This window comes from Salmo salar, chromosome 21, assembly GCF_965601325.2.
Source record: "Salmo salar chromosome 21, fSalSal1, whole genome shotgun sequence".
Lineage (NCBI taxonomy): Eukaryota > Metazoa > Chordata > Actinopteri > Salmoniformes > Salmonidae > Salmo > Salmo salar.
In genome coordinates this window covers 51,997,299-52,023,817 of record NC_138311.1, presented here as the reverse complement: position 1 = coordinate 52,023,817, position 26,519 = coordinate 51,997,299, and the positions used below count along the sequence as shown (strand labels likewise).

General features: G+C 42.8%; 1 protein-coding gene across 2 annotated transcripts in view; it reads right to left on the bottom strand.

Moving 5' to 3' along the window:
- Positions 1 to 965: 965 nt before the first annotated feature.
- LOC106582491 (cyclic AMP-dependent transcription factor ATF-2) overlaps positions 966 to 26,519 on the bottom strand; it is a 36,737-nt gene continuing 11,183 nt past the window's right edge. For both annotated transcript variants that reach the window (XM_045704870.2, XM_014165650.3), the window contains exons 8-11: positions 23,470 to 23,676; positions 22,975 to 23,172; positions 10,695 to 10,800; positions 966 to 2,873 (exon numbers count right to left, since the gene is read on the bottom strand). In XM_045704870.2, coding sequence (XP_045560826.2) covers positions 2,638 to 2,873; positions 10,695 to 10,800; positions 22,975 to 23,172; positions 23,470 to 23,676 — 747 coding nt within the window. In that variant the 3' untranslated portion in view covers positions 966 to 2,637. The remainder of the gene's footprint in view (positions 2,874 to 10,694; positions 10,801 to 22,974; positions 23,173 to 23,469; positions 23,677 to 26,519) is intronic.

The window sequence follows — 26,519 nt, the reverse complement described above, 5'->3', positions numbered from 1 at the left end:
CACCGTTCCGACTCGAGATAAATGAACGAGAGTCAGATTCTTGTGGCTGCTCCTGTGTGCTGGGATACCAATGTCTGATGGCAACTCGGATTCAAACTAAGTACATGTTACCATACTTGGGGTGCAATTACTCTTTATTATCATATATGTTTTACATAGTGTATGTGATTTGGATCATTCAAAAAATGATCTGTTATATTTGTCATTGAAACGTATATTTCACTGCAGGTTTTGAGGGAGTTTGTTGCAGATTTTTCTGTATTCACTGACTCATAGCAAACATAATAACCCAACTATCCACCTGGTGGCAGAATGCACCACAACAAACTTACACAGAGAGACTACTGTCAGCCAGCAGTAACTGTACATAGACTAAAGGAGCAAATTATGAAATGTTGATATGCAACTATCTAGTTTGCACTCCAACTGGTTGTATACAGATAATTCAATGGTTCCCTGCTTGACATCTCCGCCCGTCACACCTCCAACAGGTGCCTGTAGACAGCTGTTGTGCTGGCAGGTAGCCTAGTGGCTAGTGTTGGGCCAGTACCTGAAAGGATGCTGGATCAAATCCTGAGCTGACAAGGTAAAAATCTGTTATTCTGAACAAGGCAGTTAACCCACTGTTCCCTGGTAGGCTGTCATTGTAAATAAGAATTTGTTCTTAACTGACTTGCCTTGTTAAATAGACCAGCTACACAGGGTCATCAGCTGGGAACCACCTCTCCTCATTCACTCCCTGTGCCATTATACTTCCTGGTGGAGCAGGGGCTTGCCACCCTCTGCAGCTGGCCTTCCTTCAGATGTTAGATCTTTGTTCTCCTGTCCTTCCTCTTTACAATAAACAAGCAAATAATGAAATGGTGATATGGAAAAGCATGCTTTGAGTCAGAAAGAAGCAATCGTCTAGTCTGCACTCCAACTGGTTCTATGCCATTAATACAGAAAAACATAGGAGGCAAAAATGGATAAAAATATTTATTACATCTTATTCATTTATAACACTTCACACATACCTTTCACAAGTTACAAGTTTACTGCCAACACAATTTCACACACCTTTTAATCAGTTAAGCAGAGGTAAAACAATGGACAAAACGTTTTATAAAATTAGGACCATTTAGTTACAACTCAAGGTGAAACAGGTTCAATGTTACTTCTTGACTGAGACATTAATAACAGTTTAATTCTCTCAAATAATGATTTAATCATGCAGAGAGAGCACACAACAGTGAGAGTGCTTTAAATGAGGAACAGACTTAAAACATACATCCTGGATTCCTCGTTAAGTTTCTGTCGCGGCGGTATGTGGTTCAATGTTTTTAAAGGTACTGTACAACAACAGACGTACAGAACCTTAGTGTTAGGCTGCAGGCCAATAAAAGGTTCTTCAAGTTGATCTAGCATTGATTTAAAAAAAAAAAGTTCTAATTAGGATAAAATATTAAAACTAATATATAAAAAACTCATGACATCTGGAAAGATAATGTATCAGTAATAATGTTATTTATAATGTTTCCTAAAAGTGTCATTCTTATCTCAAGGAGTAACTGTAATATTTCCTTAAGAGTGTTCAGGGTCAAACATGCAATATACTGTCACTAGACTGTCACTGTGTAAGTAGAAACATTACTCAGAAGCATGATATCTCTATACCAAGCAATTATGTACATGGAAACGCCCTGTGTGATAAATAACAGTAACGGCATATGGTTAAGTCAACATCAACATGTTTGTGTAATGTAAAATGTACTGCATTCCTACAATCACCGCTTCATGGAACAATCAGACTACAGCTGGAATGTTGGTTAAAGAATACACACAGAATTCTACCCAAGCTCCCCCTGAAGAAGACTATTTTACAAGTGGAGGAATCTCCGAACATTGAAACCACATTATGCTACCGGCAGATGCAACTAACCTACTCACTCACAAAAAACGTTGCCTGTTAAAATCTAACCAAACCACTGAAGTTTTGGAATGAGACAGGTATTTCAATCTACCTCTTAACACTGCCAGTACTTTGCATGAACAGTCAAACACTACAAAAGGTAAGCTCTAATCTTTCATTATGTGCAAAATGGAAAAGGCAAAACAATCTGTTTCTTATATCTCTTCATAAGATACTTATAAAAGGGACATTAAAAACCAAATACATTCCAAGTGAGCCACAATACACTTTGGAAAAGTCTCATTGACAAAGCACTGATTGAGTCATTGCAACTTCACAGGTCATAGAGGTCCAAAACAAAAAGTATGGGTATAGAGTCAATAAATTAAATAAATACAAGAGAATAAGACAATCAGTTCCATTTTCAACAACAATTTCGTAAAATGCTTTGTTCTCTCGCATATGTACCAATTGCCACAGATGATCGTGTTGTTTTTCAGGAACAATGCATTTCAAACTATCATGTTGTGCCTTTCAGGAACGTTGCATTTTCAGGAATGTTGCATTTCAAGAAAATCAAAAGACAGGAAAAGGCGCAACGCTCGCTCACCATTAAAAATTCATTGTTTTATTAGACAAGTTTAAAAGTCAAAAGAAAAAGGAAACAGTATAGTCCAAACTGACACAGAGTGAGAGTTCCTTTCCCCAGTGAGGGTGGGCCACTGCCTGTGGTGTGGTGGGGTTGATCAGCTTCCAGAGGGCTGAGTCTGGGTGGTGAACAGGGCAGCACCCCCCTGTGGCTGGTCTTCCTCTGTGCTCTGGGATGCTGTGGTTGGGACGTGGGCTGAAGCAGGGGCGGAGGCCGCAGGGGTCATGGAGGAGGTGCTGACTCTGTTGGATATGCTGACGGAGCTGTGCTGGATGGCCTCGCTCTGAAGGCTGTCTGGGACTGACATCTCCTCATAGCTGTCCTCCTCAGACGCTGCAAACACACAGTGAACACACATACGCACACTGAGCCACAGTGTGTTTAAAAAAGCCTATTTTGGCTTTGTGGTTTGATCATCACATGTTTTATACAGTACATCTACTGCAGCAATAGTGCTAAAGTACAACAATTAATCAAAATGCATAGCTTATATTCAATACACTATGCTGATATTCTAAAACAGGATCAGGAGTAGGGTTACTAAGGCAGGATGTATTACTGGAAACTTTTAAAGTTCATCAGTCAACTACAAAAAAAATATATAACTTTCAAAAAATCAAATAAAAATGAATTTTATCAGTGGCCTGTTTGGGTACTTCAGATTATCAAATCAAATTGTATTTGTCACATGCGCTGAATACAACACCTTACAGTGAAATGCTTCCTTACAAGCCCCTAACCAACAGTGAAGTTAAAAAAAAAAGAATAAGAGAAAAGTAATTAAAGAGCAGCAGTAAAATAACAATAGCGAGACTATATAAAGGGGGGGTACCGGTACAGAGTCAATGTGCGAGGGCAACGGTTAGTTGAGGTAGTATGTACATGTAGGTGGAGTTATTAAGTGAGTATGGATAGATGACAACAGAGAGTAGCAGTGGTGTAAAGAGAGGGTGAGAGCGGCACTGCAAATAGTCTGGGTAGCCATTTGACTAGAAGTACAGGAGTCTTATGGCTTGCGGGTAGAAGCTGTTTAGAAGCCTCTTGGACCTAGACTTGGCGCTCTGGTACCGCCTGCCGTGTGGTAGCAGAGAGAACAGTCTATGACTAGGATGGCTGGAGTCTGACAATTTTCAAGGCCTTCCTCTGACACCGCCTGGTATAGAGGTCCTGGATGGCAGGAAGCTTGGCCCCAGTGATGTACTGGGCCGTTGGCACTACCCTCTGTACTGCCTTGCGGTCAGAGGCCGAGCAGTTGCCATACCAGGCAGTGATGCAACCAGTCAAGATGTGCTCGATGGTGCAGCTGTAGAACCTTTTGAGGATCTGAGGACCCATGCAAAACCTTTTCAGTCTCCTGAGGGGGAACAGGTTTTGTCGTGCCCTCTTCACGACTGTCTTGGTGTGCTTGGACAATGATGGTTTGTTGGTGATGTGGACACCAAGGAACTTAAAGTTATAAACCTACTCCACTACAGCCCCATCGATGAGAATGGGGGCGTGCTAGGTCCTCTTTTTCCTGTAGTCAACAATCATCTCCTTTGTCTTAATCACGTTGAGGGAGAGGTTGTTGTCCTGGCACCACACGGCCAGGTCTCTGACCTCCTTCCTATAGGCTGTCCCGTCTTTGTCGGTGATCAGGCCTACCTACCACTGTTGTGTCATCAGCAAATTTAATGATGGTGTTGGAGTCGTGCAGTCATGAGTGAACAGGGAGTACAGGAGGGGACTGAGCACGCACTCCTGAGGGGCCACTGTGTTGAGGATCAGCGTGGCGGATGTGTTGTTACCAACCCTTACCACCTGGGGGCGGCCTGTCAGGAAGTCCAGGGTCCAGTTGCAGAGGGAGGTGTTTATTCCCAGGGTCCTTAGCTTATTGATGAGCTTTGAGGGCACTATGGTGTTGAATGCTGAGCTGTAGTCAATGAATAGCATTCTCACATAGGTGTTCCTTTTGTCCAGGTGGGAAAAGGCAGTGTGGAATGCAATAGAGATTGCATCATCTGTGGATCTGTTGGGGGCGGTAGGCAAATTGGAGTGGGTCTAAGGTTTCTGGGATGATGGTGTTGATGTTAGCCATGACAAGCCTTTCAAAGCACTACATGGCTACAGACGTGAGTACAACGGGTCGGTTGTCGTTTAGGAAGGTTACCTTAGTGTTCTTGGGCACAGGGACAATGATGGTCTGCTTAAAATCGGTTGGTATTACAGACTCAAACAGGGAGAGGTTGAAAATGTCAGTGAAGACACTTGCCAGTTGGTCAGCGTATGTTCACAGTACACGTCCTTGTAATCCGTCTGGCCCTGCGGCCTTGTAAATGTTGATCTGTTTAAAAGGTCTTACTCACATCGGCTGCGGAAAGCGTGATCACACAGTCTTCTGGAACAGCTGGTACTCTTATGCATGTTTCAGTGTTATTTGCCTCGAAGTAAGCATAGAAGTAGTTTTGTTTGTCTGGTAGGCTTGTGTCACTGGGCAGCTCTCGGCTGTGCTTCCCTATGTAGTCTGTAATGGTTTGCAAGCCCTGCCACATCCGACGAGCGTCAGAGCCGGTGTAGTAGGATTCGATCTTAGTCCTGTATTGACGCGTTGCCTGTTTGATGGTTCGTCGGAGGGCATAGCAGGATTCCTTCTAAGCGTCCGGGTTAGAGTCCCGCTCTTTGAAATCAGCAGCTCTAGCCTTTAGCTCAGTGTGGATGCTGCCTGTAATCCATGGCTTCTGGTTGGGGTATGTGCGTACGGTCACCGTGGGGACGACGTCATTGATGCACTTATTGATGAAGCCAATGACTAATGCGTGGTGTACTCCTCAATACCATCGGAGGAATCCCAGAACATATTCCAGTCTGTGCTAGCAAAACAGTCCTGTAGCTTAGCATCTGCTTCCTCTGACCACTTTTTTACTGATCTAGTCACTGGTGCTTCCTGCTATAATTTTTGCTTGTAAGCAGGAATCAGGAGGATAGAATTATGGTCAGATTTGCCAAATGGAGGGCGAGCTTTGTATGTGTCTCTGTGTGTGGAGTATAGGTGGTCCAGAGTTATTTTTCCTCTGGTTGCACATTAACATGCTGATAGAAATTTGGTAAAACGGATTTATGTTTCCCTGCATTAAAGTCCCTGGCTATTAGGAGCGTTTTCTTGTTTGCTTATGGCGGAATACAGTTCATTCAATGCTATCTTAGTGCCAGCCTCTGACTGTTGTGGTATGTAAACAGCTACAAAGAATACAGATGAAAACTCTCTCAGTAGGTAGTGTGGTCTACAGCATATCATGAGATACACGGGATGCTGGCCTTGAAGGCAGAGTTGCAAAGAAAAAGCCATATCTCAAACTGGTCAATAAAAAGAAAAGATTAAGACGGCAAAAAAACACAGACACTGGGCAGATGAACTCTGTCTAGAAGGCCAGCATCCCGGAGTCGCCGCTTCACTGTTTACAGGTACTATTTAATGAAGCTGCCAGTTGAGGACTCGTGAGGCGTCTGTTTCTCAAACTAGACACTAATGTACTTGTCCTCTTGCTCAGTTGTGCACCCGGGCCTCCCACTTCTCTTTCTATTCTGGTTTGAGCCAGTTTGCGCTGTCCTGATGAAGGGAGTAGTACACAGCTTTGTACGAGATCTTCAGTTTCTTGGCAATTTCTCGCATGGAATAGCCTCCATATCTCAGAACAAGAATAGACTGATGCGTTTCAGAAGAAAGTAATTTGTTTCTAGCCATTTTGAGCCTGTAATTGAACCCACAAATGCTGATGCTCCAGATACTCAACTAGTCTAAAGAAGGCCAGATGTATTGCTTCTTTAATCAGAACAACAGTGTTCAGCTGTGCTAAGATAATTGCAAAAGGGTTTTATAATGATCAATTAGCCTTTTAAAATGCTAAACTTGGATTAGCTAACACAACGTGCCATTGGAACACAGGAGTGATGGTTCCTGATAATGGGACTCCGTACACCTATGTAGATATTACATAAAAATATACATTTTTTAAAATCAGCTGTTTCCAGCTACATTAGTCATTTACAACATGAACAATGTCTACACTGTATTTCTAATCAATTTGATGTTATTTTATTTTTTTTAATTGACAAAACAAATGAGCTTTTCTTTCAAAAACAAGGACATTTCCTCATGACCCCAAACTTTTCAACGGTAGTGTACATGAACACAAAGTTACCATAGATTGCATGGATTTTGGTAAATTACTGGGAGCTTTGCAACCCTAATTAGGAGTAACCTCTGTTGGCCAATCTATTTAGGACTGATACAGTGCATCCGGAAAATATTCAGACACCTTGATTTTTTTCCACATTTTGAAAAAAATATATATATAAATTTTGAAAATGTATTAAAAATAAAAAACTGAAATATAACATTTACATAGGTACTCAGAACCTTTACTCAGTAATTTGTTGACACACCTTTGGCAGCGGTTACAGCCTCGAGTCTTCTTGGGTATGAAGCAACAAATCAAACCAAAGTGTATTTGACACGTGTCACGTGCGCCGAATACAACAGGTACAACCTTACAGGCCATAACCAACAGTGCAATTTTTAAGTAAAAAAATAGGTATTAGGTAAAAAAAATGCAAATAGTCCGGGTAGCCATTTGATTACCAGTTCAGGAATCTTATGGCTTGGGTGTAAAAACTGTTGAGAAGCCTTTTGGTCCTAGACTTGGCGCTCCGGTACCGCTTGCCAAGCATGGCACATCTGTATTTGGAGAGTATCTCCCATTCTTCTCTGCAGATCTTCTCAAGCTCTGTCAGGTTAGATGTGGAGCGTCGCTGCACAGCTATTTTCAGGTCAATCCAGAGATGTTCGATCGGGTTCAAGGTCAGGGTCTGGCTGAGCCACTCAAGGAAATTCAGAAACTTGTCCCAAAGCCACTCCTGCGTTGTCTTGGCTGTATGCTTAGGGTTGTTGTCCTGTTGGAAGGTGAACCTTCACACCAGTCTGAGGTGCTGAGCGCTCTGGAGCAGGTTTTCATCAAGGAGCTCTCTATATTTTTCACTGTTCATCTTTCCCTCGATCCTGACTAGTCTCCCAGTCCCTGCTGCTGAAAAACATCCCCACAGCATGATGCTGCCACCACCATGCTTCACCGTAGGGATGGCACCAAGTTTCCTGAGGATTTGTATTTATTTAATCAATTTTAGAATATGGCTGTAACGTAACAAAATGTGGAGGTCGTCAAGGGGTCTGAATACTTTCCGAATGCACTGTATGTACTATCCTAGGCCTACTTTACCAATGCCTCTTACAATTTTTGCCTTTAATTAAAGTTAAATTACAATGTCAATTTAAACCAAAGTCATAAGGGGACGTTACATTCTGGGGCATGTGGCAGTGATTCCCAATCCTCACTGCGTTCTCATTCGTTTTTTCCTACCTTGCCAACTACTGTAACGACAGATGATCACAGCACCTGATTTTAATTATGCTCACACTGGAAAGTACACAAGACTTAATCTCGAAATGCCACCAACTGCTAGGCAGTTGTACTGAATTAACTGGATCCTGATGAAAATAAATCCTGTCACAATCATGCTCTGACTCAAAGGAATGAGGAAGACCACTATGATAATTAATATAGCTAATGATATGTAGTCAGTTGAAATGGCACTTCGTAATTAACGATTGGGCTTGGTATTTGAGAACGTAAGATACAGACCCCATAACACGGAAAGTTGCAATACAATTGCATTTAAAAAGGCCCTCTGTGTGGGAGGGCTCCCATTGCCTTCGTACTGACCACACTTTGATCAGGTGATTTACTGCAAATCACTTTGAATTTGTCCCTGCATAAGGCTGCTCCCAGAGTAAATCATAAGGCTGCTCCCAGAGTAAATCATAAGGCTGCTCCCAGAGTAAATCATAAGGCTGCTCCCAGAGTAAATCATAAGGCTGACCCCAGAGTAAATCATAAGGCTGCTCCCAGAGTAAATCATAAGGCTGCTCCCAGAGTAAATCATAAGGCTGCTCCCAGAGTAAATCATAAGGCTGCTCCCAGAGTAAATCATAAGGCTGCTCCCAGAGTAAATCATAAGGCTGACCCCAGAGTAAATCATAAGGCTGCTCCCAGAGTAAATCATAAGGCTGACCCCAGAGTAAATCATAAGGCTGATCCCAGAGTAAATCAGCCTTGTCTTTTTGTACTATATTCCATTGTGTATTATTACTCTTAATGGCATTAAGCACAGGAGCGGAATGCTGATATTTTATCATACGCAGCTTTACTGGTTCCCCTAAGCAGCCCTTTACATTATTTCTGATGTGATTTTTACCAGAAGCAGATGGTTCAGCTCTGTGTGGTTTTTACCAGAAGCAGATGGACAGGTCTGTGTGGTTTTTACCAGAAGCAGATGGACAGCTCTGTGTGGTTTTTACCAGAAGCAGATGGACAGCTCTGTGTGGTTTTTACCAGAAGCAGATAGACAATTTGGTGTGCCAAGAGGAAGCACGGCCTGGTATGTTTGTAGGGTAGGCTGGGTAATTTCCTCCCACCTGCTGTAGCTGAGTGCCTGGACCTGAGCCTGGGGATGGATAATGAAACATGTTACAGGAGAGAGATGAAAGGTGCTGGGAGCCTGGAGATGGAAAATGAAACGTTACCAGACAGAGACATAGGATGCTGGGATCTCGGGGCTGGATAATGATACATGTTACCAGACAGAGACAGGAGGGTGCTGGGAGCCCGGGGCTGGATAATGAAACATGTTACCAGACAGAGATGGAGGATGCTGGGAGCCCGGGGCTGGATAATGAAACGTTCCCAGACATATGGGAGGATGCTGCCTTTTGTTGCCACAGTATTGACAGTATAGTAGAGTGTGTACAGGCTGATGTCATCTACTGCAACCTCACCTTTCAAAAATAGAATGCTTCCGTAAAGTAACAGGATGAGTCTAGGCTATTGTCTCCACTGTATCAACTAGCTAGCTGCAAGGGATCATCCTTCACAGAGGTCTAAGAAGCCGGGGGGACATTCTACATACCTGAGAAAGATTATTATTTTACCTTTATTTAACTAGTCAGTTAAGAACAAATTCTTATTTACAATGACGGCCTAGGGACAGTGGGTTAACTGCCTTGTTCAGGGGCAGAACAACAGATTTTTACCTTGTCAGCTCGGGGATTCAATCTAGCAACCTTTCGGTTACTGGCCCAACAGCTCTAACCACTAGGCTACCTACCGCCCCAAAAGATGACCCAATTAATCCGCAAATCGTAGTGGAAACAATCTCAGACAACCAAATGATTCCTGTCTGTGACAGGTCAATACAGCCTGGGAGCCATTCAGCCATCAGTCCCAGAATAAGCACAAGGCGTGTCAGCGATGGTTAACAATAGGAATGCAAAATGAACAGCAGAGCTGCGGCACCTCTCATTGAGAAAGCTCCACGGTCTGGTCAAGCTCTCCTCTCAGCAATAATGGACTCATCTTGGAGGAAATCATTGTCAATCCAATCCAGACGTGGCTCTGCATTACACATTCTGCATATTGACCCATCAAAGAGAGATGGTGAGGTATGAGCTCAAAGCTGAACTGACAAAAAAAAAAAAATATCTAGATTCTAAAATACAGAGAGGCAAATGGGGCTGAAATGGTGGAAATTAAAAAGTATAACATGTTCCTACAGAAGTGCTTACACAATGACTGGTGAAACCTGGCAGCCAATAAGTTTTACAACAAGCACCTGAGAAACAGGCACTGCTGGGCAAAGTGAGTCAACCATCGTCTCCCAACAGCCCGTTCTACTGACAACAGCAAATTGAAATGAAGAGGCTGGATATGGCAGACACGATGAACAGATTTGCATCATTAAAGAATAAAAACCTAAAGACGTGGAGCTTAACGTATATCTGCTAATGCCTTTACTCATGTAGGCTTCCATAAAGATGAAGGAAAACCACATTTAAAACAATATGACACCTCAAAACACATGACTTGCCTGGATACAAAAAGGCATACGAATAGCTCAATTTCTCAGAAGTTTTTCAAAGAGAGAACAACCTTATGTGTCGATAGCTCAGGAGTTGTTGGGCTAGGCGATGAGTGAGACGTGTCCCTCTGGTGAGCAGTTAACAGGGCTGGTTTTGGATGTATTTAGCGGGCGGCCCCGGGGTGAGGGTAAGGGAACATTACTCACTGTGATAGGCAGATTTCTTCTTCTTGGTGGTTACAGGACAATCTTTATGAGCCAGAAGAAGATGCTTCAGCTGATCCACTTCATTTCTCAGCAGGGTGACTTCATTCTGCCAGAGGGAAACAGACAACACACAATCAATAAAACACCCTCATACAGACATACAGTACATTAGGAAAGTATTCAGACCCATTGACTTTTTCCACATTTTGTTACGTTACAGCCTTATTCTACCCCACAGCTGAAACACTTCAATAAAATAAGCCATGAAGTCGAAGGAATTGTCCGTAGAGCTCCGAGACAGGATTGTGTCAAAGCACAGATCTGGTGAAGGGTACCAAAACATTTCTGCAGCACTGAAGGTCCCCAAAAACACAGTGGCCTCCATCATTCTTAAATGGAAGAAGTTTGGAACCACCCTCATCTTCCTAGAGCTGGCCAAACTGAACAATCAGGGGAGATGGGCCTTGGTCAGGGAGGTGACCAAGAACCCTATGTTCACTCTGACAGAGCTCCAGAGTTACTCTGTGGAGATGGGAGAACCTTCCAGAAGGACAACCATCTCTGCAGCACTCCACCAATCAGGCCTTTATGGTAGAGTGGCCTGACGGAAGCAACTCCACAGCAAAAGGCACATGACAGCCCGCTTGGAGTTTGCCAAAAAGGCACCTAAAGGACTCTCAGCCCATAAGAAACAAGATTCTCTGGCCTGATGAAACCAAGATTAAACTCTTTGGGCTGAATGCCAAGCCTCACATCTGGAGGATAGCTCGCACCATCCCTACGGTGAAGAATGGTGGTGGCAGCATCATGCTGTGGGGATGTTTTTCAGTGGCAGGGACTGGGAGACTAGTCAGGATCGGGTAAAAGATGAACAGAGTAAAGTACAGAGAGATCCTTGATGAAAACCTGCTCCAGAGCAATCAGGATCTCAGACTGGGGCAAAGGTTCACCTTCCAACAGGACAACGACCCTAAGCACACAGCCAAGACAATGCAGGACTGGCATCAGGACAAGTCTCTGAATGTCCTTGAGCCAGAGCTGGCCGCCCGGCCAAACTGAGCAATCAGGGGAGAAGGCCTTGGTCAGGGAGGTGACCAAGAACCCGATGGTCACTCGGACAGAGCCCAGCCAGAGCCCGGACTTGAACCTGATCAATCAAATGTATTTATAAAGCCCTTTTTACATCAGCCGATGTCACAAATCTAACATCTCTGGAGAGACCTGAAAATAGCTGTGCAGTGACGCTCCCCATCCAACCTGACAGAGCTTGAGAGAATCTGCAGAGAATGGGAGAAACTCCCCAAATTCAGGTGTGCCAAGCTTGAAGCGTCATAACCAAGAAGACTCGAGGCTGTAATAGCTGCCAAAGGTTCTTCAACAAAATACTGAGTAAAAGGGTCTGAATACTTATGTATATGTGATATTTAAGTGTTTTAATTTTGAAAACCTGTTTTTGCTTTTTCATTATGGGTATTGTGTGTAGATTGATGAGGGGGGTAAAAACTATTTAATCCATTTTAGAATAAGGCTGTAACGTAACAAAATGTGGAAAAAGTCAAGGGGTCTGAATACTTTCCAGATGCACTGTACATACCGGAACTTGGGTCTGATAACCATTGGTATACCATGTCTCTGAAACACAGAGGCTAAACCTTCACGATCCCTAACCTTATGAGGAGCACGACCTGCCAAATCATCAGCCAGCATACACCCGTTTCCCAGTTCTGAAAAGTGAAAGGACTTCAGCTACTATTTTCCCAGTACCAAAATCATAATGATTTTATTTGACAAAAAGGAAGAACCTCATTACACCACAAGTCATGTCTTTCTCCTTGTCTGGTACATACGACCATTACATTATCTCCTATTCGCCCCCACCCCACCATGAAGAAGAACAGACACTGGGAAAGGTACCTGGATAATGGATGGCAGGTGAATAAAGGACGTTGTAAATTATTATAATAATTATGTCAGATTACTGGCTATAAACAACAATTGTCAGAGGTCTTCGGAATGTCAGCACAACTTTGTGGATTCTGCTGAGAGTAACACTCCTGTGTCATTACTCCCTGTGGGAGCGAGGGATTCAGCATGCCGTAAAGAGAGGCCACATTACACTCAAGGTGACTATATGGATTTAGAGCAGCCTGGGGTCCAAACACATTAAGGCACTTACATTACATTTTAATTTATTTATTTCACCTTTATTTAACCAGGTAGGCTAGGTGAGAACAAGTTCTCATTTACAACTGTGACCTGGCCAAGATAAAGCAAAGCAGTGCGACACAAACAACACAGAGTTACACATGGAATAAACAAACATACAGTCAATAACACAATAGAAAAAGTCTATACACAGCGTGTGCAAGGGAGGTAAGGCAATAAATAGGCCATAGTGGAGAAATAATTACAATTTAGCAATTAAACACTGGAGTGATATATGTGCAGAAGATGAATGTGCAAGAGATACTGGGGTGCAAAGGAGCAAAAAAATTAAAATAAATAACATTATGGGGATGAGGTAGTTGGATGGGCTATTTACAGATGAGCTATGTACAGGTGCAGTGATCTGTGAGCTGCTCTGACAGCTGATGCTTAAAGTTAGTGAGGGAGATATGAGTCTCCAGCTTCAGTGATTTTTGCAAATCGTTCCAGTCATTGGCAGCAGAGAACTGGAAGGAAAGGCGGACAAAGGAGGAATTGGCTTTGGGGGTGACCAGTGAAATATACCCACTGGAGCACATGCTACGGGTGGGTGCTGTTATGGTGACCAGTGAGCTGAGATAAGGCGGGGCTTTACCTAGCAAAGAATTGTAGATGACCTGGAGCCAGTGGGTTTGGCGACAAATATGAAGCAAGGACCAGCCAACGAGAGCATACAGGTCGCAGCGGTGGATAAAATGGATGGCACTGTGATAGACTGCATCCAGTTTGCTGAGTAGAGTGTTGGAGGCTATTTTGTAAATGACATCGCCAAAGTCAAGGATAGGCAGGACAGTCAGTTTTACGAGGGTATGTTTGGCAGCATGAGTGAAGGATGCTTTGTTGCAAAATAGGAAGCAGATTCTAGATCTAATTTTGGATTGGAGATTCTTAACGTGAGTCCGGAAGGAGAGTTCACAGTCTAACAAGACACCTAGGTATTTGTAGTTGTCCTCATATGTCAGAACCGTCCAGAGTAGTGATGCTGGATGGGCGGGCAGGCGCGGGCAGTGATCTGATGAAGAGCATGCATTTAGTTTTACTTGCATTTAAGAGCAGTTGGAGGCCACGGAAGGAGAGTTGTATGGCATTGAAGCTCATCTGGAGGTTAACACAGTGTCCAAAGAAGGGCCAGAAGTATACAGAATGGTGTCATCTGCGTAGAGGTGGATCAGTAAATCACCAGCAGCAAGAGCGACATCATTGATGTATACAGAGAAGAGAGTCGGCCCGAGAATTGAACCCTGTGGCACCCCATAGAGAATGCCAGAGGTCCAGACAACAGGCCCTCCGATTTGACACACTGAACTCTGAGAAGTAGTTGGTGAACCAGGCGAGGCAATCATTTGAGAAACCAAGGCTGTTGAGTCTGCCGATAAGAATGTGGTGATTGACAGAGTTGAAATACTTGGCCAGGTCGATGAATATGGCTGCACAGTATTGTCTCTTATCGATGGCGGTTATGATATCATTTAGGACCTTGAGCGTGGGTGAGGTGCACCCATGACCAGCTCGGAAACCAGATTACATAGCGGAAAAGGTACGGTGGGATTCGAAATGGTCTGTGATCTGTTTGTTAACTTGGCTTTCAAAGACTTTAGAAAGACAGGGTAGGATAGATATAAGTCTGTAGCAGTTTGGGTCTAGCGTGTCTCCCCCTTTGAAGAGGGGGATGACCGCGGCAGCTTTCCAATCTTTGGGGATCTCAGACAAAATGAAAGAGAGGTTGAACAGGCTAGTAGTATGGGTTGCAACAATTTCGGCTGAACATTTTTGAAAGAGAGGGTTCAGATTGTCTAGCCCGGTTGATTTGTAGGGATCCAGATTTTGCAGCTCTTTCAGAACATCAGCTATCTGGATTTGGGTGAAGAATAAATGGGGGAGGCTTGGGCAAGTTGCTGTGGGGAGTGCAGGGCTGTTGACCGGGGTAGGGGTAGCCAGGTGGAAAGCATGGCCAGCTGTATAAAAACACTTATTGAAATTCTCAAATATAGTGGATTTATCGGTGGTGACAGTGTTTCCTAGCCTCAGTACAGTGGGCAGCTGGGAGGAGGTGCTCTTATTCTCCATGGACTTTACAGTGTCCCAGAACCTTTTTGAGTTAGTGCAACAGGATGTACATTTCTGTTTGAAAAAGCAAGCCTTTGCTTTCCTAACTGCCTGTATATATTGGTTCCTGACTTCTCTGAAAAGTTGCATATCGCGGGGGCTATTCTATGCTAATGCAGTACGCCACATCAAACAGGTAAAAAAATCCAGATCTAGCCTATACAGTCGTGGCCAAAAGTTTTGAGAATGACACAAATATTAATTTCCACAAAGTTTGCTGCTTCAGTGTCTATATATTTTTGTCAGATGTTACTATGGAATACTGAAGTATAATTACAAGCATTTCATAAGTGTCAAAGGCTTTTATTGACAATTACATGAAGTTGATGCAGAGTCAATATTTGCAGTGTTGACCCTTCTTTTTCAAGACCTCTGCAATCTACCCTGGCATGCTGTCAATTAACTTCTGGGCCACATCCTGACTGATGGCAGCCCATTCTTGTATAATCAATGCTTGGAGTTTGTCAGAACTTGTGTGTTTTTGTTTGTCCACCCGCCTCTTGAGGATTGACCACAAGTTCTCAATGGGACTAAGGTCTGGGGAGTTTCCTGGCCATGGACCCAAAATATCAATGTTTTGTTCCCTGAGCCACTTAGTTATTACTTTTGCCTTATGGCAAGGTGCTCCATCATGCTGGAAAATGCATTGTTCGTCACCAAACTGTTCCTGGATGGTTGGGAGAAGTTGCTCTCAGAGGATGTGTTGGTACCATTCTTTATTCATGGCTGTGTTCTTAGGCAAAATTGTGAGTGAGCCCACTCCCTTGGCTGAGAAGCAACACCAGACATGAATGGTCTCAGGATGCTATACTGTTGGCATGACACAGGACTGATGGTAGCGCTCACCTTGTCTTCTCCGGACAAGCTTTTTTCCGGATGCCCCAAACAATCGGAAAGGGGATTCAGAGAAAATTACTTTACCCCAGTCCTCAGCAGTCAAATCCCTGTACCTTTTGCTGAATATCAGTCTGTCCCTGATGTGGCTTCTTTGCTGCCCTTCTTGACACCAGGCCATCCTCCAAAAGTATTTGCCTCACTGTGCATGCAGATGCACTCACACCTGCCAGCTTCCATTCCTGAGCAAGCTCTGTACTAGTGGTGCCCTGATCCCACAGCTGAATCAACTTTAGGAGACGGTCCTGGTGCTTGCTGGACTTTCTTGGGTGCCCTGAAGCCTTCTTCACAACAATTGAACCGCTCTCCTTGAAGTTCTTGATGATCCGATAAATGGTTGATTTAGGTGCAATCTTACTGGCAGCAATATCCTTGCCTGTGAAGCCCTTTTTGTGCAAAGCAATGATGACGGCACGTGTTTCCTTGCAGGTAACCATGGTTGACAGAGGAAGAACAATGATTCCAAGCACCACCCTCCTTTTGAAGCTTCCAGTCTGTTATTCAAACTCAATCAGCATGACAGAGTGATCTCCAGCCTTGTCCTCGTCAACACTCACACCTGTGTTAACGAGAGAATCACTGACATGATGTCAGCTGGTCCTTTTGTGGCAGGGCTGAAATGCAGTGGAAATATTTTGGGGGATTCAGTTCATTTGCATGGCAAAGAGGGACTTTGCAATTAATTGCAATTCATCTGATCACTCTTCATAACATTCTGGAGGATATGCAAATTGCCATCATACAAACTGAGGCAGCAGACTTCGTGAAAATTAATATTTGTGTCATTCTCAAAACTTTTGGCCACGACTGTAGTTTACTCCCACGTACGGAACTAGAGCCAGCGAGTTGATCTCTGTTGCTTCAGGCTATTCAGCATGGGAGGGTGGGAAATTGAGGGAACCAGTCCATGTACAGTGCCTTCAGAAATGATTCACATCCCTTGATTTATTCCATATTTTGGTGGGTCACAGACTGAAAATGGATTCAATATGATAATTTTCTTTACCAATCTACACAGAATTCCCCATAACGACAAAGAGAAAATGTTTAAATTTTTGCAAATTAATTGAAAATACATATATTTACATACAGTACCATTCAAAAGTTGAGACACTCATTCAAGTGTTCTTCTTTATTTTTTATATTTTCTACATTGTAGAACAATAGTGTAGACATCCAAGCTATGAAATAACACCTATGGAATCATGTATAAACCAAAAAAGTGTTAATTCAAAATATATTTAATATTTCAGATTCTTCAAAGTAGCCACAGCTTCGCACAGTCTTAGCATTCTCTCAACCAGCTTTACCTGGAATGCTTTTTCAACAGTCTTGAAGGAGTTCCCACATATGCTGAGCACTTGTTGGCTGCTTTTCCTTCACTCTGCAGTCCAACTCATCCCAAACCATCTCAATTGGGTTGAGGTCGGGTGATCGTGGAGGCCAGGTCATCTGATGCAGCACTCCATCACTCTCCTTCTTGGTCAAACAGTCCTTACAGAGCTTGGAGATGTGTTGGGTCATTGTCCTGTTGAAAAACAAACCAGATGGAATGGCGTATCGCTGCAGAATGTTGTGGTAGCCATGCTGGTTAAGAGATCATCTGATCACCTACTCTGCGTCTCACAAAGACACGGCGGTTAAAACCGAAAATCTCAAATTTGGACTCATCTGATCAAAGAATATATTTTCACTGGTCTAAAATGTCCATTGCTTGTGTTTCTTGGCCTATGCAAGTCTCTTCTTATTGGTGTCCTTTAGTAGTGGTTTCTTTGGAGCAATTCGATCATGAAGGCCTGATTCACGCAGTCTCCTCTGAACAGTTAGTGTTGAGATGTCTCTGTTACTTGAACTCTGAAAATAATTTATTTGGGCTGCAATTTCTGAGGCTGGTAACTCTAATGAACTTATCCTCTGCAGCAGAGGTAACTCTGGGTCTTCCTTTCCTGTGGCGGTCCTCATGAGAGCCAGTTTCATCATAGCGCTTGATGGTTTTTGCAACTGTACTTGAAGAAACTCAAAGTTTTTGAAATTTTCCGCAATGACTGTCCTTCATGTCTTAAAGTAATGATGGACTGTCGTTTCTCTTTGCATATTTCAGCTGTTCTTGCCACAATATTTACAAAATAGGGCCATCTTCTGTATACCACTCCTACCTGGTCACAACACAACTGATTGTCTCAAATGCATTAAGGAAAGAAATTCTACAAATGTACTTTTAACAAGGCACACCTGTTAATTTAAATGCATTCTAGGTGACTACCTCATGAAGCTGGTTGAGAGAATGCCAAGAGTGAGCAAAGGGTGGCTACTTTGAAGAATCTCAAAAATAACATATTTTGATTAGTTTAACTTTGTCGGTTACTACATGATTCTATATGTGTTATTTCATAGTTTTGGTCTTCACTATTACTCTACAAAGTAGAAAATAGTCAAAATAAAGAAAAACCCTGGAATGAGTAGGTGTGTCCAAACTTTTGACTGGTACTGTAAGAATTCTACTAAAACATTTTGGTTGTTGATCATTGCTAGACAACCATTTTCAGATCTTGCCATAGATTTTCAACTAGATTTAAGTCAAAACTGTAACTCGGCCACTCAGGAACATTCACTATCTTCTTGGTAAGCAACTCCGGTGTAGATTTGGCCTTCTGTTTAATGTTATTGTCCCGCTGAAAGGTGAATTCATCTCCCAGTGTCTGGTGGAAAGCAGACTGAACCAGGTTTTCCTCTAGGATTTTTATCTCAAATCCATCAGACTGTTAAATACCCATCACAATCCGACTACCACCCGGTTACTCAACACTGCACCTTAGAGGATGCTGCCCTACAGTCTGTACATAGACATGGAATCACTGGTCACTTTATTAATAATGTTTACATACTGCTTTACTCATTTCATATGTATATACTGTATTTTGGTCAATGGCACTCAGACATAGCTCAACCTAATATTTGTATATTTAATTCCATTCTTCTACTTTTAGATTTGTGTGTATTGATGTAAATTGTTGCATACTACTGCACTGTCGGAGCTAGGAACACAAGCATTTCGCTACACCCGCAATAACATCTGATAAATACAGTATGTGACCAATAAAATTTGATGTTAATCTAAGTGGAAATCATGGTTGTTGTTTCAAAGCCTAACAATGAAATGGACAGTGCTTTCTAAGGTGATGGTTAATTCAAAACACCATATCCATATCAGAGTGTATACATAGGCCTACACACACACACACACACACACACACACACACGTGTGTGTAATATTATATATAAGCCAAAGCCTGAAAAAAAAAAGAGGAATTAAAATAACAAATAACAATTGTGCCATTTGTTATACAATACATATTGTTGGAATGTGCTAAACTTTGAACATTGAGATATTAAATGAATGACAGGAAATGAAAGAGACTGGGTTATGTTAGAAGTGAATGGTTCTCAGAAGAAAGAAGAAGGCTTTGGAATGTGTTTGATGGAGGAGAGGAGAGTGATGTGTTGATACAGGGGAGACAGATGGACATCTGTGTATTAGATGAAAGAGGGGTTGAGGTCAGGAGGTGAGGACAGATTCTCTTAAGAGAGTAATAAATGTTCGGAATCATGTTACCCTCTTTATTAGCTTCCTGTAGAGCCATAAAATGTAAGGATTGGAGAGAAAGGGGAGTGTCTTAAGTAGGATGCATATAAACTGTGAAGTCTGAAATCTTTAGCTGTCTGTTTTCAGCTGTACAGAAGCTTTGGGGAATGATTAAACTTGGTAAAGCTTCTATAGTGTCCGTGAGTTATTTACTCTGAGAATTAAGAACCTAACAATATGCTACTGCAAAAAACGCACTGCAAAAAAAACACACAAAAAAAAAGATTTCCAAAATGAATCTTAATAGAGGCTAGACCAATTTAAAGTACAGACATTTTAGTAATTACCAGGGATGCAAACTGGTGAGGGCTCAAAAAGGTGACACTTTTTGCACTGAAACATGCACAAAATCCCTGCTAGGGTGAAATGCAGGTTTTAACTAATTAAACAACAAAGAATATGATCTACATGATCAGTCTCTGTGCGTAAAATAAAAAGTGGTTAGTGTGAACCTAACTCACAGCTAAAAAAAAATTAAAGAAAACAATCCAATGCTATTTGTTGCCTAGACTTTACTGCAAATGACACTCAAGTCTTGAGAAAAAAAAAACAATACACTAATATTGCAGTTAGCCATGACAGCCTTTACAATAGAACGCTTGTGACCACACACATCTAAATATTGCACTTGGGGAAAAAAAACATCTTAAAGTAGAAGAATTAATAGAATGAAACAAACAGGCAATCTATTGTTGCTCTATTATAGTGGCCACTATAGACGTCGATCAAGTGCACAAGGCTACATGTGTGCAAAAATAAACGGTCACGGAGTAAAAACAATATAAAGATTATCCACCCTTAGTTCAACGCAACAAAAACAATATCTTTACGATACACTTTCTGCCTGTGGTCATCAGTTCTACAATGTGCCAGCAAAAAGTGAGAAAGAGGGAAAGTGTGTGGTGTTCCTTTCACCTCTATAGTGGCATCCAGCTTTAGCCAGGCCCAGCTACAGCTACACTTAACTGCTTAACAAGCAACGTCTCATTTTCACCTAATTCTCTCATTCTGAAAATGAACCACATACTGTAGAGGGAAAACATTAGTTAACAGATAGCGGTTAGTTCGTTAGCTAGTTAACATTTCACAGATTGCCAGGGTCCAGTAAGCAACGAACGCGTTATAACTTGAACGGCAAGGAGTCGTATACCAGTATATACTACAGCGAATTGGTTTGGTTACTAATGTTAGCTCATTTGATGTTGTATTGTTGCTGTCTGACTTTATTAGCAAGCTAATTTTCACACCATAAACTAAATTATTTGATCAAATGGGTTGGCTAATGTTGCTCATCATTTCTCTGGCAAGCTAACGGAGAATTCGATCCAGCTAGTAAGACACTTAATTAACAATGCTAATACTTGTTCCACCACACTTTCTCCCTCACCAACATTTGGAAAAAGTCAAGGGGTGTGATTGAATACTTCCTGAAGGCACTGTACATAACAACAAATCCATCAGATATTGACTGAATTGTAACACATAAAGCACTTCCCTGGCATGGACAAATAATTAATAGAGTTCAAGGATTTGTAGGAATTCAGGTATACAATTTATTATAATGCAGTCATATACATTTTCTAATGTAATCAGTTATTTTACCCCAAAAATGGTGTAAAAATAAAGAAAATTATATGTGCTTCATTTGCATAAATACACTGGTAACCAACATTAACATAAAGGGGTGGGACAGGGCTGCAACCACCAAAAACATGCTCTTGTCTAGGCCTACCTGCCCTGTCTAGACTGCCTCGTTAATTACTGTTGTCACGTTCTGTTGCATAACTCAACAAGTGTATCGATAGCACGACACCCTCGGATTAAAAACCAACACCTCTATATACATACTTTACATTGTGAGATCAGAAATAACACCACCGGGATGTGTTTTGACATGGCATTACAAACATTTGAGGTCGTAACGTTAACGGGGAAGTTAACGACAGGCCGAAGCAACATTATGAAAGAGTCGCAGGAGCGAAGTGAAAGCAATCAATCCAGCGAAGTTTCAGTGACAAGTGGATTTTGCACCTCTCAAACACAGGAAATAGATGGCTGAAAAATACAGATCCTCAGGTGGGCGGGGCATGCGCGTCACTAGTGTCAGTGGGAAATAGGAGCGTGCGCGCCTCAGTGCACATAGGAAAAGGCTACGTGGCCCGCGCGTCACCCTTTGGAGTCAGTACGTGAATAAGAGAACATTATTTTTCCATGTATGAAAGGTGATGAAATATAATTAATAATCGTTAAGTCGGATTAAAACGAATGTACCAAAGTAACAATGGATTTGGAAATTAGAAATTGCTTTTCTACATTGTAGAACCAGTTTATTGGTTGCGATTTCCAATTAGATAATTGTATGGTCCTGGGAAGATTCAAGTGCTTATATGTACCTGTTGAGCTCCTGACAGATTCCATTTGCTTTCTCAATGGGAGGCTGTGCAGTCTTGCCCTCTACCTGTCTTTGTTCAGATAGGACAGGTTAAGCCTGATACGGAGGCTATATCTTTTGGGCTTCTGCCCGTGTATATCTGGTAAATCTAATTGTATATTTAGTATGATATGGTTCTTTCACCATTGGATCACCAAGACCTGTAAATAAATGTACACTCCGAGCACGTCAACCTGCCTTGCCTTCTGCTGATTTCATGCCCTTATGACTATTACGAGGACCCTATTTTACGATGACATCATCAAAATGTGTTACAGATAAATTAGTGAAAAGGGCTGCCTGGTAGCCTCAATACATAGACACAGATCTGTACTTGAACAAAGGGCTGTCTGGTAGCCTCAGTACATAGACACAGATCTGTACTTGAACAAAGGGCTGTCTGGTAGCCTCAATACATAGACACAGATCTGTACTTGAACAAAGGGCTGTCTGGTAGCCTCAATACATAGACACAGATCTGTACTTGAACAAAGGGCTGTCTGGTAGCCTCAGTACATAGACACAGATCTGTACTTGAACAAAGGGCTGTCTGGTAGCCTCAGTAAATAGACACAGATCTGTACTTGAACAAAGGGCTGTCTGGTAGCCTCAGTACATAGACACAGATCTGTACTTGAACAAAGGGCTGTCTGGTAGCCTCAATACATAGACACAGATCTGTACTTGAACAAAGGGCTGTCTGGTAGCCTCAGTACATAGACACAGATCTGTACTTGAACAAAGCGTCGCAAGTATAGATTTCATTTTTTTTTTTTTACTTGAATTGATACTTGATTTGAAAAAAATAAAAAAATAAAATAATAATAAAAAAAACTTGTGACTCAACTTGACTTGCTCTTAGAATGCACGACTTGGACTTGACTCGAGACTTAAACCGTTCTACTTGGGACTCGACTTGAGACTTGGACCTGGTGACTTGCTTGAAACTCGAATAATAGTGACTTGGTCTCACCTCTGTCTAATACCGACTGGGAGTATACCTGTAGTTGTCCGTTCATAGAGTTGAGGTCCTCAGCCTTCTTCTCCAGTGAAGACACCCAGACCTTCCTCTTCTGTCTGCAGCGGGACACCGCCCCTCGGTTGCGTTCCAGGAACTTGCGCCTCTTCTCGTCTGGGTCTTCGCTGGTGGCTCTGCGTTGCCGGCCCCCTGTGGTTGTGGTGTGCTGGGCAGGGGACGCCTGGTATAGAGACCAGAATGAGCAGCACACATCAGAACCAAACTATCAAAGCTCTATAACCCAGAGACTACAACATACTGTATCTAATGGAAAAACAAACCCTCATTATCACAGAGGGTTGTATAGAGCAGGAGTTTCTACGTCCTAAAGTTTGGGAAACACTGATATAGAGTAATATCATGTAGAATTCATCAAGGTAATACTGTACACTGATACATGTACTTCAATGACTGTAGTTGTGGAATGGCCAAACTAAGCATAGCCCCCTCTGATGGCTAGTTGTGGTAGTGTACACACAGTGGTGGAGGTGGCAGGCTGATGGAGGGGCTGGGGGCAGGGTTCCACAGGCGGGGCAGGGACAGGTGATGGGTCTGGACCAGGGGAAGGGGCCAAGGCTGGAGCCAGGGCTGGGGCTGCAGTGTGGGTCACAGCACTGCTCTGGACAACACCAGCATCTCCACTGGTTACCTGAGGGAGCTGCTGGCTCACTACTGCTTTCAGCTTCTAGCGGGAGAAAAGAACACAAGCCACGAGATAAAACTTTTGTGCAATGTAGAGATGTTATGTTTGAGTTGAAACCAAAATCAATACTATGTTCATAGATCAATGACAAAAAAAGGAGTCGCAAAATATGAAACCAACATTCTACATTCTGTACGAAACCAACATTCTAGATTCTGTACGAAACCAACATTCTAGATTCTGTACGAAACCAACATTCTACATTCTGTACGAAACCAACATTCTGTATGAAACCAATGTCCTATATTCTGTATGAAACCAATGTCCTATATTCTGTATGAAACCAATGTCCTATATTCTGTATGAAACCAATGTCCTATATTCTGTATGAAACCAATGTCCTATATTCTGTATGAAACCAATGTCCTATATTCTGTATGAAACCAATGTCCTATATTCTGTATGAAACCAATGTCCTATATTCTGTATGAAACCAATACACTATATTCTGTATGATATAAAATTAGACATGAAAACAAAGACTTCTCCAGTAATGTTACATAGGACTTCTAATGGCAGTCATGGCCAATATATCCTAAGGAGCTGGTGACATCAACTTGCCAGAGGAAGCTCTGCCTCTTGAGTGTGTTTATAGCAGTCCATAGTGGCCCCGCCCCCTAGTCCGCCAAATCATAAAACTAGCTAACAAAGTCAAACGTACAAGACCTTAATAAGTGACGACACAAAACAATTCCATCTTCTAGGAAATCCAAACAAAGAGATTACATTACACTACATTACATGTAGAGGTCTAGTTAGGCATGCTACATACTGTGATGTTGAACAGAGACATTACATGTAGAGGTCTAGTTAGGCATGCTACATACTGTGATGTTAAACAGAGACATTACATGTAGAGGTCTAGTTAGGCATGCTACATACTGTGATGTTAAACAGAGACATTACATGTAGAGGTCTAGTTAGGCATGCTACATACTGTGATGTTAAACAGAGACATTACATGTAGAGGTCTAGTTAGGCATGCTACATACTGTGATGTTAAACAGAGACATTACATGTAGAGGTCTAGTTAGTCATCAAATCAAGTTGTATTCGTCACATGCGCCGAATACAACAGGTGTAGACCTTACAGTGAAATACTTACTTACGAGCACCTAACCAACAATCCAGCTTAAAAAAATACAGATAAGAAATAAAAGTAACAAGTAATTAAAAAGCAGCGGTAAAATAACAATAGCAAGACTATATACAAGGGGGTACCGGTACAGAGTCAATGTACGGGGGCACCGGTTAGTCGAGGTAATATTAAAGTGACTATGCATAGATGATAACAACAGAGAGTAGCAGCAGTGTAAAAGGGGGGGGGGGCAATGCAAATAGTCTGGGTAGCCATTTGATTAGATGTTCAGGAGTCTTATGGCTTGGGGGTAGAAGCTGTTTAGAGGCCTCTTGGACCTAGACTTGACAATTTTTAGGGCCTTCCTCTGACACCGCCTGGTGTAGAGGTCCTGGATGGCAGGAAGCTTTGCCCCAGTGATGTACTGGGCCGTATGCACTACCCTCTGTAGTGCCTTGCTGTCAGAGGCCGAGCAGTTGCCATACCAGGCAGTGATGCAACCAGTCAGGATGCTCTTGATGGTGCAGCTGTATAACTTTTTTAGGATCTCCGGACCCATGCAAAATCTTTTCAGTCTCCTGAAGGGGAATAGGCTTTGTTGTGTCCTCTTCACGACGGTCTTGGTGTGCTTGGACTATTCTAGTTTGTTGGTGATGTGGACACAGGACCTTGAAGCTCTCAACCTGCTCCACTACAGCCCTGTCAATGAGAATGGGGGCGTGCTCGGTTCTCTTTTTCCTGTAGTCCACAAGCATCTCCTTAGTCTTGGTTAAGTTGAGGGATAGGTTGTTATTCTGGCACCCCCCGGCCAGGTCTCTGACCTCCCTATAGGCTGTCTCATTGTTGTCGGTGATCAGGCCTACCACTATTGTGTCATCGGCAAACTAAATGATGGTGTTGGAGTCGTGCTGGCTGTGCAGTCATGAGTGAACAGGGAGTACAGGAGGGGACTGAGCACGCACCCCTGAGGGGCCCCTGTGTTGAGGATCAGCATGGCGGATGTGTTGTTACCTACCCTTACCACTTGGGGGTGACCCATCAGGAAGTCCAGGATCCAGTTGCAGAGGGAGGTGTTTAGTCCCAGGGTCCTTAGCTTATTGATGAGCTGTGAGGGCACTATGGTGTTGAACACTGAGCAGAGGGACTATGGTGGTCTGCTTAAAACATGTTGGTATTACAGACTCACACAGGGAGAGGTTGAAAATGTCAGTGAAGACACTTGCCAGTTGGTCAGCGCATGCTCACAGTACACGTCCTGGTAATCCGTCTGGCCCTGTGGCCTTGTGAATGTTGACCTGTTTAAAGGTCTTACTCACATCAGCTGTGGAGAGTGTGATCACACACTCTTCCAGAACAGCTGGTGCTCTCATGCATGTTTCAGTGTTATTCGCCCCGTAGCATGCATAGAAGTAGTTTAGCTCGTCTGGTAGGCTCGTGTCACTGGGCTGCTTTCAGCTGTGCTTCCCTATGTAGTCTGTAATGGTTTGCAAGCCCTGCCACATCCAACGAGCGTCAGAGCCGGTGTAGTACGATTCGATCTTAGTCCAGTATTGACGCTTTGCCTGTTTGATGTTTCGTCGGAGGGCACAGCGGGATTTCTTAAAAGCTTCTGGGTTAGTGTTCCGCTCCTTGATAGTGGTAGCTCTAGCCTTTAGATCATTGCAGATGTTGCCTGTAATCTATGGCTTCTGGTTGGGGTATGTACGTATGGTCACTGTGGGGACAACGTCATTGATGCACTTGCTAC